This window comes from Denticeps clupeoides, chromosome 13, assembly GCF_900700375.1.
Source record: "Denticeps clupeoides chromosome 13, fDenClu1.1, whole genome shotgun sequence".
Lineage (NCBI taxonomy): Eukaryota > Metazoa > Chordata > Actinopteri > Clupeiformes > Denticipitidae > Denticeps > Denticeps clupeoides.
This window is the reverse complement of record NC_041719.1, coordinates 7,296,272-7,311,649: the sequence shown is the minus strand read 5'-3', so window position 1 is coordinate 7,311,649 and position 15,378 is coordinate 7,296,272. Positions and strand designations below refer to the sequence as shown.

At 41.1% G+C, this 15,378-nt stretch overlaps 1 protein-coding gene across 3 annotated transcripts in view; it reads left to right on the top strand.

Annotated features, from left to right (window-relative positions):
- Positions 1-910: 910 nt before the first annotated feature.
- The window catches only part of LOC114801957 (phosphatidylinositol 3-kinase regulatory subunit gamma-like), a 28,537-nt gene continuing 14,069 nt past the window's right edge, over positions 911-15,378 (top strand). Inside the window, exons 1-2 of one of the 3 annotated variants that reach the window (XM_029000473.1) lie at positions 911-1,039; positions 7,138-7,925. In XM_029000473.1, the coding sequence (XP_028856306.1) occupies positions 7,601-7,925 (325 nt within the window). In that variant the 5' untranslated portion in view covers positions 911-1,039; positions 7,138-7,600. Of the gene's footprint in view, positions 1,040-5,359; positions 5,473-6,756; positions 6,939-7,137; positions 7,926-15,378 lie in introns of those variants that run through there. The other 2 variants (XM_029000472.1, XM_029000471.1) reach the window with 2 other exon arrangements.

Genomic DNA, 15,378 nt, shown 5'->3' with positions numbered 1-15,378 from the left:
TTTATTCTTTCTTGTTTTTTAATGAATTAATTTACTCTCTTCAATGTTTTATAATAAACGAAATCCATATGGCTTTTCTATGGCCCCAAAAAAAAAACTTGATCGCCTCCATTTTTTTATCCCCTTCCAAAAACAAGAAACCATGTAATGTTATTTAAACGTTTAAACCAGTTGATTTTATTTGTTTCTCGGGGGTGCCTACTGGTATGGCTGTTCACACGAGGCCATGTACTTCACATCTAGTAGGGGTTCCTACAAGACCCCATTCTGTTCCTCCCCAAAAAGTCTTGGCCACGGGTGCGCTGTGCAGAATGTTTTCTCTGGCACTCGGGCCTCATTCTTCAGCAGGCTGCTGCAGAAAGAATGCACTTGCATCAGAAGTGCCCCTTTTTTTCGGAAGGAAGATTTTAACACTATTTTTTTTTTAAATGCACCGCTAACACATATTTTGGATTGTTTTAAATTATTATTTATTGAGGGTGGTAGTAGCCTGGTGGGTAACACACTTGCCTATGAACCAGAAGTCCCAGGTTAAAATACCACTTTTCTACCATTGTGTCCCTGAGCAAGACACTTAACCCTAAGTTGCTCGGGGGGGGGGGGGGGCTGTCCCCGTAACTACTGACTGTAAGTCGCTCTGGATAAGGGCGTCTGATATATGCTGTAAATGTTCTTTTTGCATAAAGTGCAGTACTATGACCATTAAGTGTCAGGATAAGAAGTTTCAGCACGTGGTGGTGTAGTTTACAAAAAAAAAAAAAAAAAAAAAACGTCCATCACGGTAGCGCCCCTGTGCCGAAAAAAACCCCCTCGTCCGACATCGACTGCGCTCGGGCGTTCCCGTGCCGCGCACCTCTCTCCTCCTCCTCCTCCTCCTCTCCTCTCCTCTTCTCTTCCTCCTCTCCGCTCCACACGGTGCTCCAACATGGCTGGGATCTTGGCGCCGCAAGAAGCGGAGCGGGTCGGAGCGTGAAAGAGCGCCCTTCACGCCGCCGCGAACCGCCCGCCTTCCCGCCCGCGACGTTTTCAGCTCCACGCGGTGAGTTTTTAGTTTTTTTTTTTTTTTTTTGGTTTTGGTTTTTTTTTTCCCCCCCACCCTCCACCGTGTATAGATATTTTTTTCTCCCCCCCCTTCCTGTTGCACAAAGTTCCTGCACACTGTGCAGCGCCGAACCTGGGAAAAATGGTGGAAAGCGGTCCAGCCACAAGTGTGCGCCGCCTTTAGCCCGCCGGCTAACGTCGCGCTCCCGCGGCGAGGCCGCCGCGAACTGCCCCGCCGTCCCCGGCGAGCTCGGCCGACGGTCCCGTGGCCGACCGGCCGCGCTTCTCCGCCAAAGTTGTCGGCTCGCCGCCGCGCGGGACGCGGGCGGAAAGTTTGGCCGCCCGCCGTGGACCGGGCCGAGTGTTCACGCCGGGGTTCACGCAGCCGGGCCGGTTTTTAACTCAAAACGCCCTGGTGGGAAGACCGGGGTCCGTGGCGCTGAGCCCCGTGTCGTCTCGGACCAGATGCGTGGGGAGGACCGTGAATAATAATCCATTATTCTAAATACATTATTGGAGGTGGTATTTAAAATAAATGTAATATTAAAGTACATTTTAATTGGGTACAGCACCGTTTAGTGCATATTTCCTTTTGGAGAATAGTAAATTCAGGGTAAATATTTTCCAGAAAGGTCCTCTGCGGCCAGATAAATCTATAAATTAAATGCAGTCGTGTTTTAAATTCTTGTAAGAAATTGTACTTCTACATGAGTACGAATACGACAAAGTGCATCTGTTATGTTACAACGAGGAAAATAATGAGAATTCGGGATGGAAAGTGATGTGATTACGGCCCTACAACACACAGTGTAAGAAGAGGCCATGATACTAATGAATACAGCCGATCATCATGTCATTTGTCTGGATTACTCGTGAAATAATTTCTGCAAGTTGCAACAACACTATTAGTGTAAGTGTGGGCCACTAATGAGCGGTGACACTATTTTGGGGCGTACGAATGCATCAGTAACTACCGATTTTCAGTTTTATTATGATCTTAGGGTCGCCTTAAGATCGTATTTTTTGAAACAGCTTTGCTGTTGATAGTGTGGAGGCTAGTCACTGAGTGGTAGTTGGTCTTGTGTTAGCCCACTAATTAATTGGTTGCGTATTCATTGTAATGTTCTTTATTGCAGGTCAAATATGCCAAATATCTTGATAGCAAATCACAGAACCGTCAATGGTTCCAGCAGTTAGACGTTTTTAACACGCATGGCCACGATTGGTTGGGAAGCGTTTACTGGGAGCACAGACGTGCATGTGAGCCTACAGAGCTGAAGAACCTAAATGCACCTTGGATCTCGAACTGTGGTACTCAGGTCTCAATGCAGCACATTTAATGGCAGTAAATAATAATCAGTAATAGAGTTGTAATAAGCAACAACAAAGCTTTCCAATTTAACATTTAGAGCTACTAAAACAAAAAAAATCATACATAGATTAAATTTACACATCATTTTATAAACACAGTCTTTAATCATGTAGATCATCAGAACTGATCACTTCATCGATGGCAACTTGAAAGCACGTTGTAAGTCTCTCTGGATAAGGGCATCTGCCAAATGCCATAAATGTTAAATATATTTATTGCACAATTTCAAATAAGACTTTTTTTTTCTATATTTTGTTTTATTTGTTTTAGGGTCTATATGTATTTTCAATGTTTTGTTACACAAGGTACTCTGCAGTGATGCACTATTAAATAAGTTTCTTTACTCCCCTGATTTGTTAAAGCCAAAAGTGCATTCATGTATTGAGTATTATTTTTGGAAATCCAATCAACAGAGGATATTGGCATGATTGTTTTATTGCTAAAGAGAACAAAGTGAACTGAAATTATTTAAACTGGTCAATTGACATTTATATGTAACATATGCATTATCACCATATGTATAATTTATTTCTAATGCTCTGTCATAGATGTGTCTGAAAAATCTTAAGCCCTGCACATTTATAGGGACCCCTTCTAAACATGAGTATGGGAAGAAAATGACTAGGAAGAAGTAGCTTCATCTCATGCAGACAAAATATGTTATTTCAATATATTTGCATAGGATTTTAGTAGTGCTTATTGGTATTGATAGTACTGTAGTTTTATGGTAGTTGCTTTCATATAGTTTTATTTCATTTAGTGCTTGCTCAGTCTCTTGCTTTCTGAAAGTTTAGTATTAACAAATCCCCTTAAATCAAATTAAATTAAGCTTACATTTACTTATCACTTTGGCCTTGAGAAAGTACTAGTGGGCCTTTCAAATGATTTATTAAGGCTTGTGAATTTGTAATTTATGGCTTATTTTGCCATCATTCTGTACTGGGGGGAGGAGAAACCCCTCTTGAATTTTTCTCGTAACATGATTCTGATAGCGGTGGTGCTTAGCACAGAGAACATGTGGTGGAAGGGAAAGATTTTTCTCCACTTGTGCTAATCTACATTGATTGCCAGAGGAAGATGCTATCAGAACATATGCAAGGTCAAGGATGTCATCGTGTCATAATTTGCATCATCCACCAAACCTCTTCAGTTCCATTAGCATTAAAAATAATTATTGTGGCCCAATGCATTTTAGTCAGTAAATCTTGGCCTTAACAACTGAAGGTAGAAGTAGCAAAAAAAACTTGGTATTACCTTGTAATAACATACTACTGAAGACAATTACTGAAGACATCTATATATCGCCATCTCTTGTATCTTAGGTTTTTTTTTTGGCCTTTGAATGTAGGCAGATGTCATAGAAATGCAAAACTATTACATAATTACTATTTTTTCCATCAGTATTTAGAGTGTCCATACTTGTATGAATTTTCTTGTTTCTACTTCTCAGTAATGTAGCAGATTGCATGAAGTATAAATTTAGCAACATATTTCATAAAAAAACACTCTCCTATCTAAACATCTACTATTGACTTCAGCAAAATGGCATTAATTACCTCTCTGCAGGGATCCTCCGGTTTAAGAGATATTTGTGTACTGTGTATTGGGCTTAATTGCCCCAGAGGTGTGTTGGTGAAAATAATAAGGGTGACACTCCTGGGTAGTCTGTGTAATAAAATAATAATGTAATATGTATCTCAATATTCAGTTTTTGTTTCTGCCCAATAGTCAATACTAAGAAATTACTGTTATACCTAAGATTATTAGTTTTTTTAAAGTGGTATTAATAAATGGTATAACTTTATGAATGTTAATTTATATTGAGGCTATATTACATAAACCGAAAGCTATAAAGTGAACTTCCACACATTCAATTATATGACTGTATAGAAAAGGAAAAGCCTTTTCATTAATATTAAGTTCAGCAGTGTCTCGGTTTTTGTAGTATTCCAAGTTTGAGTGCATTTTTTTATTTTATTGTACATCTTTGTTTTTGGGGGGGCTTGTCTGCCTTTTTTTTTTCCTCTTATGAATGGGTGCACAGCCTGACCAGGGTTCATTCATTCAGCGAGCTGTCTGGCTCGGAGACCCCCTTCCTAATGTAGGTCATTGGTTTAGAAAGCACGAGACTATTTTAGAACGTGCGTTTTCTATCAAACCATCAAATTGCTCTGCTGTGCCCCTGACAGATTCGGTTAGTGCATTAAATTAAATCTACCTTGAATATATAACATAAATATCTTTAGCGTTTTTTTTTTTATATAGTTCTCCTGTTTGCCTATGTTCTAGCCTGTGATTCGCTCAAAAGAATCGTGTAACTAAGGTAAGGAGTCCTATAGTGAAAAGCCCTGCTGCTGCCTAGATACATTTTCTAATATTAGAACATTTCCTTGATTTGTTCAGGCTTCTCTGCTGATTCCTGAGCACATGGCAATCTGCTGCCCAATAGGAACGCAGGAGGCTGGGCAGCATTCTCTCTCTCTCTAGCAACAGTGACTTTTCTTATTTATTTATTTAGTTCGCTTCTTTCCCTCTCCGTCCCTTTCCCCCCCACTCACCGAGAGACTCCCGAAACAGAAACCCCCCCCCCCAGAAAGAAAAGTGGGAGAAGAGGAAGCGATGGACACGCGCCGTTCTTCAGACAGATTACAATAGCAGACATAGATGCGGGATGAGCAGAATGATTTTCCTCCCCCAAAGTCTTTTTGAAAGAAGTTTGTGAACGAGAAGCGGCTGCTTTTTTCAAATGGACGACAGGCAGAGGTCTCCACGCAGGTTCTGCCGCCCCGCGCGTCACGTGGGTAACGTCCGGGCACTGAAGACGGCAGAAGGACAGAGGGAGTTTTCGATGGGGTGTTTTAAGTTTTTGGACGGGGTGGGGGTTTGGCGTGGGGAGGAGGGTGCCAAGCTAGGAGGGGGTGGGGGTGTTGAGGGGGTTAAGGATGGCGTGAGGATCCGGGCCTGTGGTTGGATGCATCTGTGCCACGTGTCTACCCTGGCACCTTTTCCCTGCACACAGAGGTTGTGGAAGCATGAGCCCACTGTGCCCGTCCGGTTGGGTGAGTGTTGCTCCGTGATGCTGTGCGCTGCTTTAACGCTACTTCAACACAGTTGTTGTTGTCATCGTTGTCGTTTTAAGTGTAAAAGCCGGTTCGGGTGGAGGAAGGTGGGCATAAAAAAAAGAATAAACATGCGTCATAGGAATGTGTGCATGCCCGCATACTGTCGCCATTGATAGGCGACTTAGGAAAGCCATTCGGTTTAACAGGTCTGGTTCGAGCAGGCTTTGGTTCCTTCGGCTAAGGTGAGATGCTTGCCCTATAGGTGCGCTATTACCATAAAGAATTGCATTGGATCCAAAGCCACTACAGTCAAGGTCAGGCTATTTGAATAAAAGAAATGTTGATTTGGCTGGTCTGGTGCATCCCCAACAAAACTGTCATCGTGCGATGACTGTCCCGGACTGTCCATAAGAGTGCGAAAACTCTGCTTATGCCCAAATTGCATTTGTGAGTTCCATAGAATATATTTGCCAACTGTCATGGCTCGCTCGCCCTACTTCCCAATGAGCTTACGTAACCTTTTTGGTTCATCTTCCAATAGGTTCACAGTCTGTGCCGTTATTGTCTGATCAGGACCGACTCGTTAGAAAGGGTACAGCTTTATTTGCTGCATTCTGCTTGTACGCTTTCCGAAGAGCCTTACGTTCGCCTCGAATCTGGTAGGGATTTGTGTTGTCGTTTAGGTTATGTTTCTTCTAACACAGTTTCGTTCTCTAATCAGTCGACATTGAACGGAATTTATTGACTCGTTTTAAATATGCAATATTGATGTTCTTATATTACGTGAATTGTTGTTCTTATATTACATCATCTGATTTTTTTTTTTTTTTACTGCAGCTAGCTTTATTTCTCCCGTATACTTTTTTCAAATTCTTTGGCCGTTTATTGATTATGGTAGGTAAGACTTTGTAGTTTTGTATAATTTTTGCTTTTCTTTTCTCCTAGCTACCTCTAAATATTTGCCAGCTATTTATTCCAATTTTTGAGCTCATCCATGCAATGTCGCGTACAGCCATTTTTTGGTTATGCAGTTCATCACCTAGATTTGTCCACTTCCAGCCCTGGTCCTGACGGTCAAAAAATGCAAGGGACCACAGTCTTGGCTTGGCTGTCATTGCTTGCATAGCTGCAAAGGAGAGAATGCAATTTTTTTTTTTGTTTTTACATTTCTGCGCAAAGCTGCAGGTTTAGTACAGATTTAAAAAGATACATGTACGTACATTTTGTGTCTTGTGCATTGTTCTGTGTCTCCATGTAGGTCACTGAGGTTTTTAATAAGAATAAAAAAAATAAACGCCTTCAACGCAGTGCGGTGACGTCATTCCTTGCTCTTATTCAAAAGAGCCGTTGCGCAAATCACAGTGAGACTCTTTGCTGGGTCGTGGTGTTCGTCTGAAGTCTTCAGTGCTTCTGTTGAATGCGTTTGGATGTGTTTTCAGGGAAGAGGAACACAGAGCCAGAAGGTAAATCCTCGTGCCAGTACCGGACAGCAGTCTATAGGCTACATTTCAGCATGCGGACAGGTTACCACGGGCATTTATTAATTTTTTTATCGGGGGGGGAAGGAAAGTCGTTTAGTTCTGCTTGTGCAAAATCTGACCATTGCTTACTAGCAGAACTCAATTTTTTTTGTTTGTTGGCTTTTTTTTTTTTTTTTTGCAGACTTTGCAACCAGCATACAGGGAAGATTGAGCAGCAGCAGGTCAGAAGAGTGGACGACTGCTGCCTTTGTCGTTCAAACCTTTTGACACGTTTCCTTGCCGTTGTTCCGGGCTATCCTGAGGAGCATGTTGCCAATGCTATCGCTGTGCTCCATTGTCTGGCTCAATCGCGGGTTCAAGCTGAGGAAAGCACTTCATCCCATCAACACCGGCCAGCTCTGAGCTCCCACAATTCAGCTGGGCGCCCCCCTCAGCCTCCTCCTCTTCCTCCTCCTCCTCCATGTTGAATGCACAAATCCGAAATGCTTCTTCTTTCTCACAGCTGATAATAGCGCCGGAAGGAGTCTAACCATTCCAGCACCGCCACATTCTCCACTATAATTTGGCTGTATAGGCACCAGTATTTTGTTTTTGGCCGGTTTGAGATTTTTGTTTTTGCTTCATTCACCGGCACAAATCTGTGAATGGCTGCAGAGGGTTTCCAGTTCCGCGCACTGTACGTCTACAACAAGGACTGGGAGGATGACATTGAGCTGCTGCCGGGGGACATCCTCATGGTGGACAAGGCTTCTCTGCAGCCCCTGGGCTACCAGGAGGGGGACGAGCGGACCCCGGAGCACCTGGGCTGGATTGTGGGCGTCAACAAGCGCACCAAGCAAAGGGGGGAATTCCCGGGCACCTACGTGGAGTATGTGGGGCCTGTCCAGGTGGCACTACCACCATGCCAACCGAGGGCGCATAGACCCCTGCCTGCTACGCCCCGGCCACAGCCTGTGCCCAGCAAACCAAGTACGTTTTTCTTTATATACATATATACATGCACACATGCACGTACGTACACACAGATCAATTCAAATCCAAATGTAATGCTGTATGCTCAGATTCGCTTGTGAATTCTGCACAAGCCTGAAAGACCCCAAATGTTATGGCCAGTTGCGAGAAACTTGAAACTTTGCAGCGTGTAATTGGTCAAGGACTCGGTCCTGCCCTAGTCATAATATTCTGTGCTGAGCAACCAAGTTCTCATTAAAACGGGGACTATATGATTTATGATAAGCCTGGAATGAAAATGCTCTGGGCAGCGAGAGCCTTCGCCAGTAACTACGCTCTGACAATGATTATAGATCTCCTGAAAATAAATAAGATCGGAATATTTTCTGTAATTTTGTTGGTCAGAATGCAGTGGTTCATCTTTAGCTGTTTCCCTTTCCCCCTTCAAAATTGGCTGCAGTCACGTATGTGCTTTTCAACTTATTTTAGTCATCTATGCTACTATCCCTGTTTGTTATGCAAAAAAAATGCACTCTTCATTTATTACTAGTGTAATCGCTAGGGCTGTGTATCATATCACATTACCAGGGATATGATTAATTCAATACATCACGAAATATTACAATGCTGTGGTATATTAAAATTTCTGTGATTAAATTATTAAATCACAGAAAAACTGTAAATTATGAAGAAGACGACACCATGTGCATGGAAAAGAAATCTGTGGGCTCCGGTTTTATTAAGCCAGTAAACGTAGTTAAACACAATATCGTGTTTTTTAAAACAGTATTAGCCCCTGGTTAATACTAATAAAATTGCTGTGATTACTGCTACTGTTCTGTGCACATTTGAAATGCACAAGTTTTAAAGCCAATTGAATGTGTGCTATATTTTCAGACATCCTCTCTTGTGACATTTCAGATTACCGGATTACCGTTGTCTCGAAACCACAATTTTGTGTCGAATGAAGAGCAAAAACAAGTAAATCTCGGTTTAACTGCTGGACCAGTGATTGTCGTGTGACCACAGAAAGCGAAGAGCAGGTCTTGTGTCGGGACACGCCGTTGTCTCCTGCACTGAAACGTCCATCACGTTAACGTGCATCAGTGGTGAAATGAGTCAGCGGCGAGTGGTAGTCTTATATAAACATGTTTTTTTTTTTTTTCCACTATCATTACAGAGCGCCATCCCTCACTTGACCTGTTAATGCTAAATAAGATACGATAAGATACAATGATCCTTTATTTGTCAAATCTACATTGTCACGGAAGCAAAAAATAGTAGCATAGACAATTTGCCAACTGTATAATATAAAAAAATCGATATACAAATAAATAGTCTGGGGGGAAAAGCAGTGGATGTGAGTTTTAAAAAATACATAATATATACATATATAAAAATACAGTATATACATAAATTATATTTGTGAATGTCTGTATGCATAGAATATAAGTAAGCGTACATATGTACAGAGTGGATATTATTTATACACATATTGTGAATAAGAAAAACTGAAGTGGTGTATTTGATGTGTGTGTTTGTTAGTCTATGTATGTGTGGTGAGCTGTTGTAGAGCCTGACAGCGGTTGGGCAGGAAAGACCTTCTGAATCTCTCAGTCCCACTACCACAGCCTGCCATTGAAGGAGCTGCTCAGTGCTGTCAGGGTCTTCGTGCATGGGGTGGGAGATGTTGTATAGCAGGGATGACAACTTAGCCACCATTCTCACCATCCTAGAACAGAGCTGGCACTCCGGATGAGCCTGTTTGGTCTCTTTCTGTCCCCAGCAGACCACACAATAAAAGATGGTTGAGGCCATCACAGAGTCATAAAAGGTCTTCAAGAGTGGGCTCACTCCACAGACAATTGTCCTGGAGTGTGTCAATTCTGTGTGTATCTGTGCTTCTCAGGTGAATGCGGAGCTTTTTATTACTGCCAAATGGCAGTAATCACCAAACTGTTTTCCCATCTGAAAGGTCTGAGGTTGGTTGCATGAACTTGCTCAAACGCTTGCTGCACTTTTGCAGACCTCTCGCCCCTCTGTCACTCCCATTCCCATGTTTAATCCCCTGCCTCCCTCAGTCAGACCTCCCCTGAGGGAGCCGTAAATTTTCTCTCCCCAGCAGCAGCTTAGGCTTGAGCGCAAGTCTCTTCTTGAGGCAAGGGGGCGGCTAGCAACTCGCAGATCAGGTGGGGGTCTTTTGCTGAAGCTGCACATTCCTGCTCGGTCATGTGACCCGGCCTCGGTACTTGCCTCCTATTCATTCCCTCAGGGGGGTAGGTCAGCTCAGTTCCTCTCCAGACCACAAGTTTGGCCAGGGAAAAGGAAATTGTACCACAGCTGCCCAACAAATTTGTGTTTCCTCTCCAGATGCACAAATATTAACACCAACACACACGGAGTCTTTCCTAAATCATTAACTTGCAGGTAATTAGAGAAGAATAAATGCATTGTGCTGCAAATACACAACTGTTCAAAAGTGTATGGTCATTTCGAAATGCCTTTATAGAAAACAGTTGCAATATGTTCTTTATAGAAAACAATTGCTTTGTCCATTAAGTAACATCAGATTTATTAACAATATCTGGACTGGATTTTTGATGTAGTAAATTACTACTACACTAATAATACACTAATACTTACTAGTACACTAATGCTGTGGTCTGTAACTTTAAAAGGTTAATGGATTGCTCAATTTACCTAAAAAATGTTTGCCAAGCTATAACTGATTTGAATGGTAGTGTATAATGTAAACATCCTCCATGTGTTGGCACCATGTTGTAACAAAGCCCCATATACTGGCTAAGAGAGGGTCACGGAGTTTAGAACGCACAGTGTAATTTCAGTGAAATGAATACTGCACGATGTATGTTTGACCCCTGAACCCACACATGGCCCGGCCCAGAGCTAATCGCACCGGTTGCTGTGATTGCACGATAATGATGGTTTCTCATTGGATGCGTTCCAGGGCATGTTCTGCAAGACCTCTGCCAAGACGCAGATTGCCGGGTGAATAATTGCAGAATGATTAGTTGATTCCTCTTCCAGAAAACCCTCAAGAATGACTTTAGGGCACGGGTGGGCAAACGTTTAAACCACAGTCACTTGTAAAATTTGTCAGATGGGCCGGCCCAGCACCAGATGCACACATTTCAGACATAAACATAAAACAGGCATTACAGTGTTAATATTTAAGTTGACTTTTAGGTGGAACTGTGTTGCTTATCAGCCTTCACTTTGGAGAAAGGCTTGCTAAACTAAGAAAGAAAAGGAAGTGAGCGGGTTAGATGTAAATAGTTGAATGTTGCATGTTGAGATGTGTTACATGGGGGTTAAACATGGTTTAGTGTAGGTGGTCAGGTCGGCATTGTCTCTTATTGCGTGGTGTCAAAGAATAAGAGCAGCCGTGTTCTCGCTGTAAAAAAATGGCCATGTTGTACTGTTGACGTCGGCTATCAGTTCGTACATTTCAACTCTGCACCTCCTCACCATTTTTGCATCTTTGTTATGGCCAGGCAGTAAGGCTGTGTGTGTATACTAGGGGTATTGAAATTAATTTTATAATTGATGCATTGTGATTCAAACGTAGGTGTTTCTGTGTTATGCTCATATTGACCGTTTAACCGTTAACCGAAAGAATGAATTTTGACTGATTATGACTGTCAGTTAAATGGTTTAAAATGTTTATTTATATATATATATGTATGTATGTATGTATGTATGTATATGTAGTAGTAGTACTAGTTGTATAAAGTTTTGCGGCATAAATATGCTACACATATTCATACATATTTGTTAACTCATGGCGCATTGTCACGTGCAACCACACATGCCATCAGACATATTTTGCTGGGCAAGCAAAATGAAGCGAGCGAAAAGAAGTACTGTGTGGGACCATTTCAAAAGAAAGGCAGACGATGTGATTTCCAAAATAAGCTAGGCGATATTAAAAAGAGTATGAAAACCAGACACACAGCTGAGAACCTCGCAGCTAAACTTTTTCGTTTTGTAATCTGTTATTTAAGTAAAAAATATTTAGTGCAGGCCTATTTATTTTGTTCTTTTTATTTGTATTAATTTGTTTTTGTCTGTTGTCAGAAGCGTTGCAGGTGTGTGAAAATTTGACTGTGTGAATCCAGATTCTGTTCTTGATATGTTTGTTCGCATATGTTAAAATAAAACTGAAAAAAATTTTCACATATTTAATCCGACACTCCTCAGTTTTATATTTATATTCAATTCTAATTTAACATTTGTCAACGTGCGAGTTCAGGGATGCACTTGAAGGCAGTACAGGCCACTTCCTCTCACTTCTGCTTCTGGGTTGCCGTCTCCCCAGCTGATCTTGTTCCCTCTGGTGGGCTGGAGGTGATATGTTGACGACAATGTTTTAATCTGGTCAGTTAACGGTTCATGTTCGGTTAACGAACAGCGGTTGTCGGTTGGGAAAATTAAGCGGAATTATCATCCCTATTGTGCATCGATGCAGTGCAGAACATAACTGATTATAATCATAATGACGTTGCTTGGTGATTTTGTGATGGTACTGACTGTGGTGGCCTGGCCTAAGTACTGCGCCACTCTGGGTAGAGGTTTTGCACAATTTTTTTAATGTTGACCACTGTGCAACATGAGGCATTTTCACGCAATCAGTAGAATCAAAGTAGGGTAGTCTGGTCTGGGGGAACGGCCGATCTTATCAGTTTCTGAGTGTCCAGAGATCTATATCACATTATTGTCTTACCAGGAATTTAGAAAACCACACCTATTTTCTGCCGTTTGTGGTGTCGAGTGAGCGGACTGAACACGACCATTTTTCTGCACATTGTAGTAAGTCCACATGAGTTAACTCTTATATTTTGAAACATCATGTGAAGTAATGTAGAAAAATGTATGGGGTGCATCGTGATTCATTGACAATCGAGGCATTGATAATCGTAATCGATTCGCGAGACCAGTAAAGGTTCACACCTCTTGTTTATACACTCTTGCCTGTTTTAGTGTGTCAAGTATTCCAGTTTTTTTAACAAATCAATCTCAGAATCGTCATTCTCAGACCGGCAGTATTTGACGTGACTGCAGTCATGCCTCTGCTCTCCTCCATACCTCTCGCCACTCCTCAGCTTTGGCTTGGCCCGAGTCCAGCTTTGCACATAGAAATTGGTCATGCTGAGTTGAGTCTTGGCTCATCGGTGTGATTGAGAATAATATTGGCTGACCTTCTTGGTTTGTGAATGATATTCATTAAGTTTCTTTGGTCTTAGTTAATTGGACAGAAGCACGGTAAAGCACACAACACATTCATTCTTTTATTTAAAATCACTTTTTGCTGTGCCAGGATAGAGGAAACATTTTGGTCAATATTAAATACTTAGATATATATTATTTACTTAGATTAAACATTTTAATGGTGCTTCTTTTATCCTTGGTTTTAAGTTTTGATTTGGGTAAAAATTACATTGATATAGAAGTTATTATTATTTGAGTCATTATTTCTTATTTGTGAAATGAATGCGTCAATGTTTTATTTGTTGTTAGTTATCGCATGAAGGAACATTTAAAAATAAATAAGGGTAAAAAATATATTGGGGAATTTGTGTGATTAATAGGGCTGCAACAACGAATTGATTGAATCGATAAAAATCGATTACTAAAAGAGTTGGCAACGAATTTCCTAATCGATTCGTTATGTCGCGCGAAGCGGAAACGTTTGATTATTAAAAAAAAAACTTTATTTGAGCGCGGAGCGGAGTGAACACACTCGGTCTCTCGCGCACAGATGCTAGCAGAGTTTGGCGCCTCATAGACAGCGCGGAGCAAAAATAAAAATAAAAAAAACAAGCGGAGGTAGAGGAAAGATACATGGCGGAGGCAGAGAAATCTGCGCGAAAATATGCAATAGCGACATGGCACGGCACGGGCAAACAGGAGAACTAGACGGGGACGTAAAGCGCCACCTACAGGTGTGGAGGGGGGATGAAACAGCGTTCGGACTGTTCTCTGCGTCTCCGCGTGGACGACTCGCCTGTTGTGTCCCTGAGCAAGACACTTAACCCTAAGTTGCTCCAGGGGGACTGTCCCTGTAACTACTGATTGTAAGTCGCACTGGATAAGGGCGTCTGATAAATGCTGTAAATGTAAATGTTTACCCGTCATCCAGCTTGACAGGCATGACAAGTTAGCGTTAGCTCGTTAATAACAGTGGTAAAGCAGGGGTGCTATAGTTACTTTGCATTAAAAGACTAAAGACGTGTTTTTATTCACTAGCCTTTTTTGGACCATTCATTTTTCAATCTGTTGTCATGTATAGCTACACTGCAAAAAAAGCTTTTCTTACCTAGTAATTTTGTCTCGATTCCAGTCCAAATATCTAAAAAATCTTAAATCAAGATTACTAGACAAGAAAAATGCCATGAGAAAATTAAGTGATGCTTAAAACTTTTGTTTGAGATTATATCTCATTAAGATTAGTTTTCTTACCCCATTGGCAGATAATTTTGCTTGTTTTAAACAAACAATCACTTAATTTTGAGATGTTTTATCAGAAAACAAGACTTTATTTCTTATGCTGAGATTTGAGATTTGGACTGAAATCAGGACAAAACTACTAAGTTAGAAAAGCATTTTTTGCAGTGTGTGTGTCTCAGTGTGAGAGTTTGTGAGTGTGTGCATCTGCGAGTGTGTGAATCTGCAGTGTATTTGGCAGATGTAAAGCATACATGTGTATGTTTTTTGTGTTAGTCCATTTTTATTTTATTTTATTATTATAACAGCTCAAGGAGCAACATGTTTGTGAACTTTCTAAAGATTTTGGTTCTGTTTTTGAATAAAGGGTTGGAATAGAATGCTTTTCTTGTTTGTTTGTTTTTTTTAACCGATTCTACGATTAATAAAAAAAATCGGCAGATTAATCGATTATTAAAATAATCGTTAGTTGCAGCCCTAGTGATTAATAGTCAGAATACTCAATAATTTCGATAATCTAGTGAATGTTGTACAAAAATTACTATTACAAAAACACAAAAATTCGATAGATGTTTATGGCTTTTATGAGTTTTAAGAGTTTCGGGGATTCAAAGTTCAATAAAGCCAATCCTGGAAAAGGGAAATCTTCAAATTCAAATCTTGTGGTTTATTTTGATTTTTTCTGTTCAGAAGTTATCAACACTAATGTTGCTAGAGGACCTTTCTTGTAATTTGCAGTGTCTATTTGGTTCACTTTTCACATATTTTGTGTGTGTGTATATATATATATATAGAGAGAGAGAGAGTGTGTGTGTTTTGCCTCTTAAACAGCAAAGAGTTAGAACGATTTAGAAGATCTATTGCAAGGTCTTGAATCCTTCACACTTCTCTAGAGACGGTCTTAACCAATTGCCTTTACCCGGAGGGGAACAGTGCAACTTTGGGAAGGCTTGGTAAAGGAAAACATGAGGAAACGTTGTGAGAAGGTGAAGTTTCGAGCAAAGTT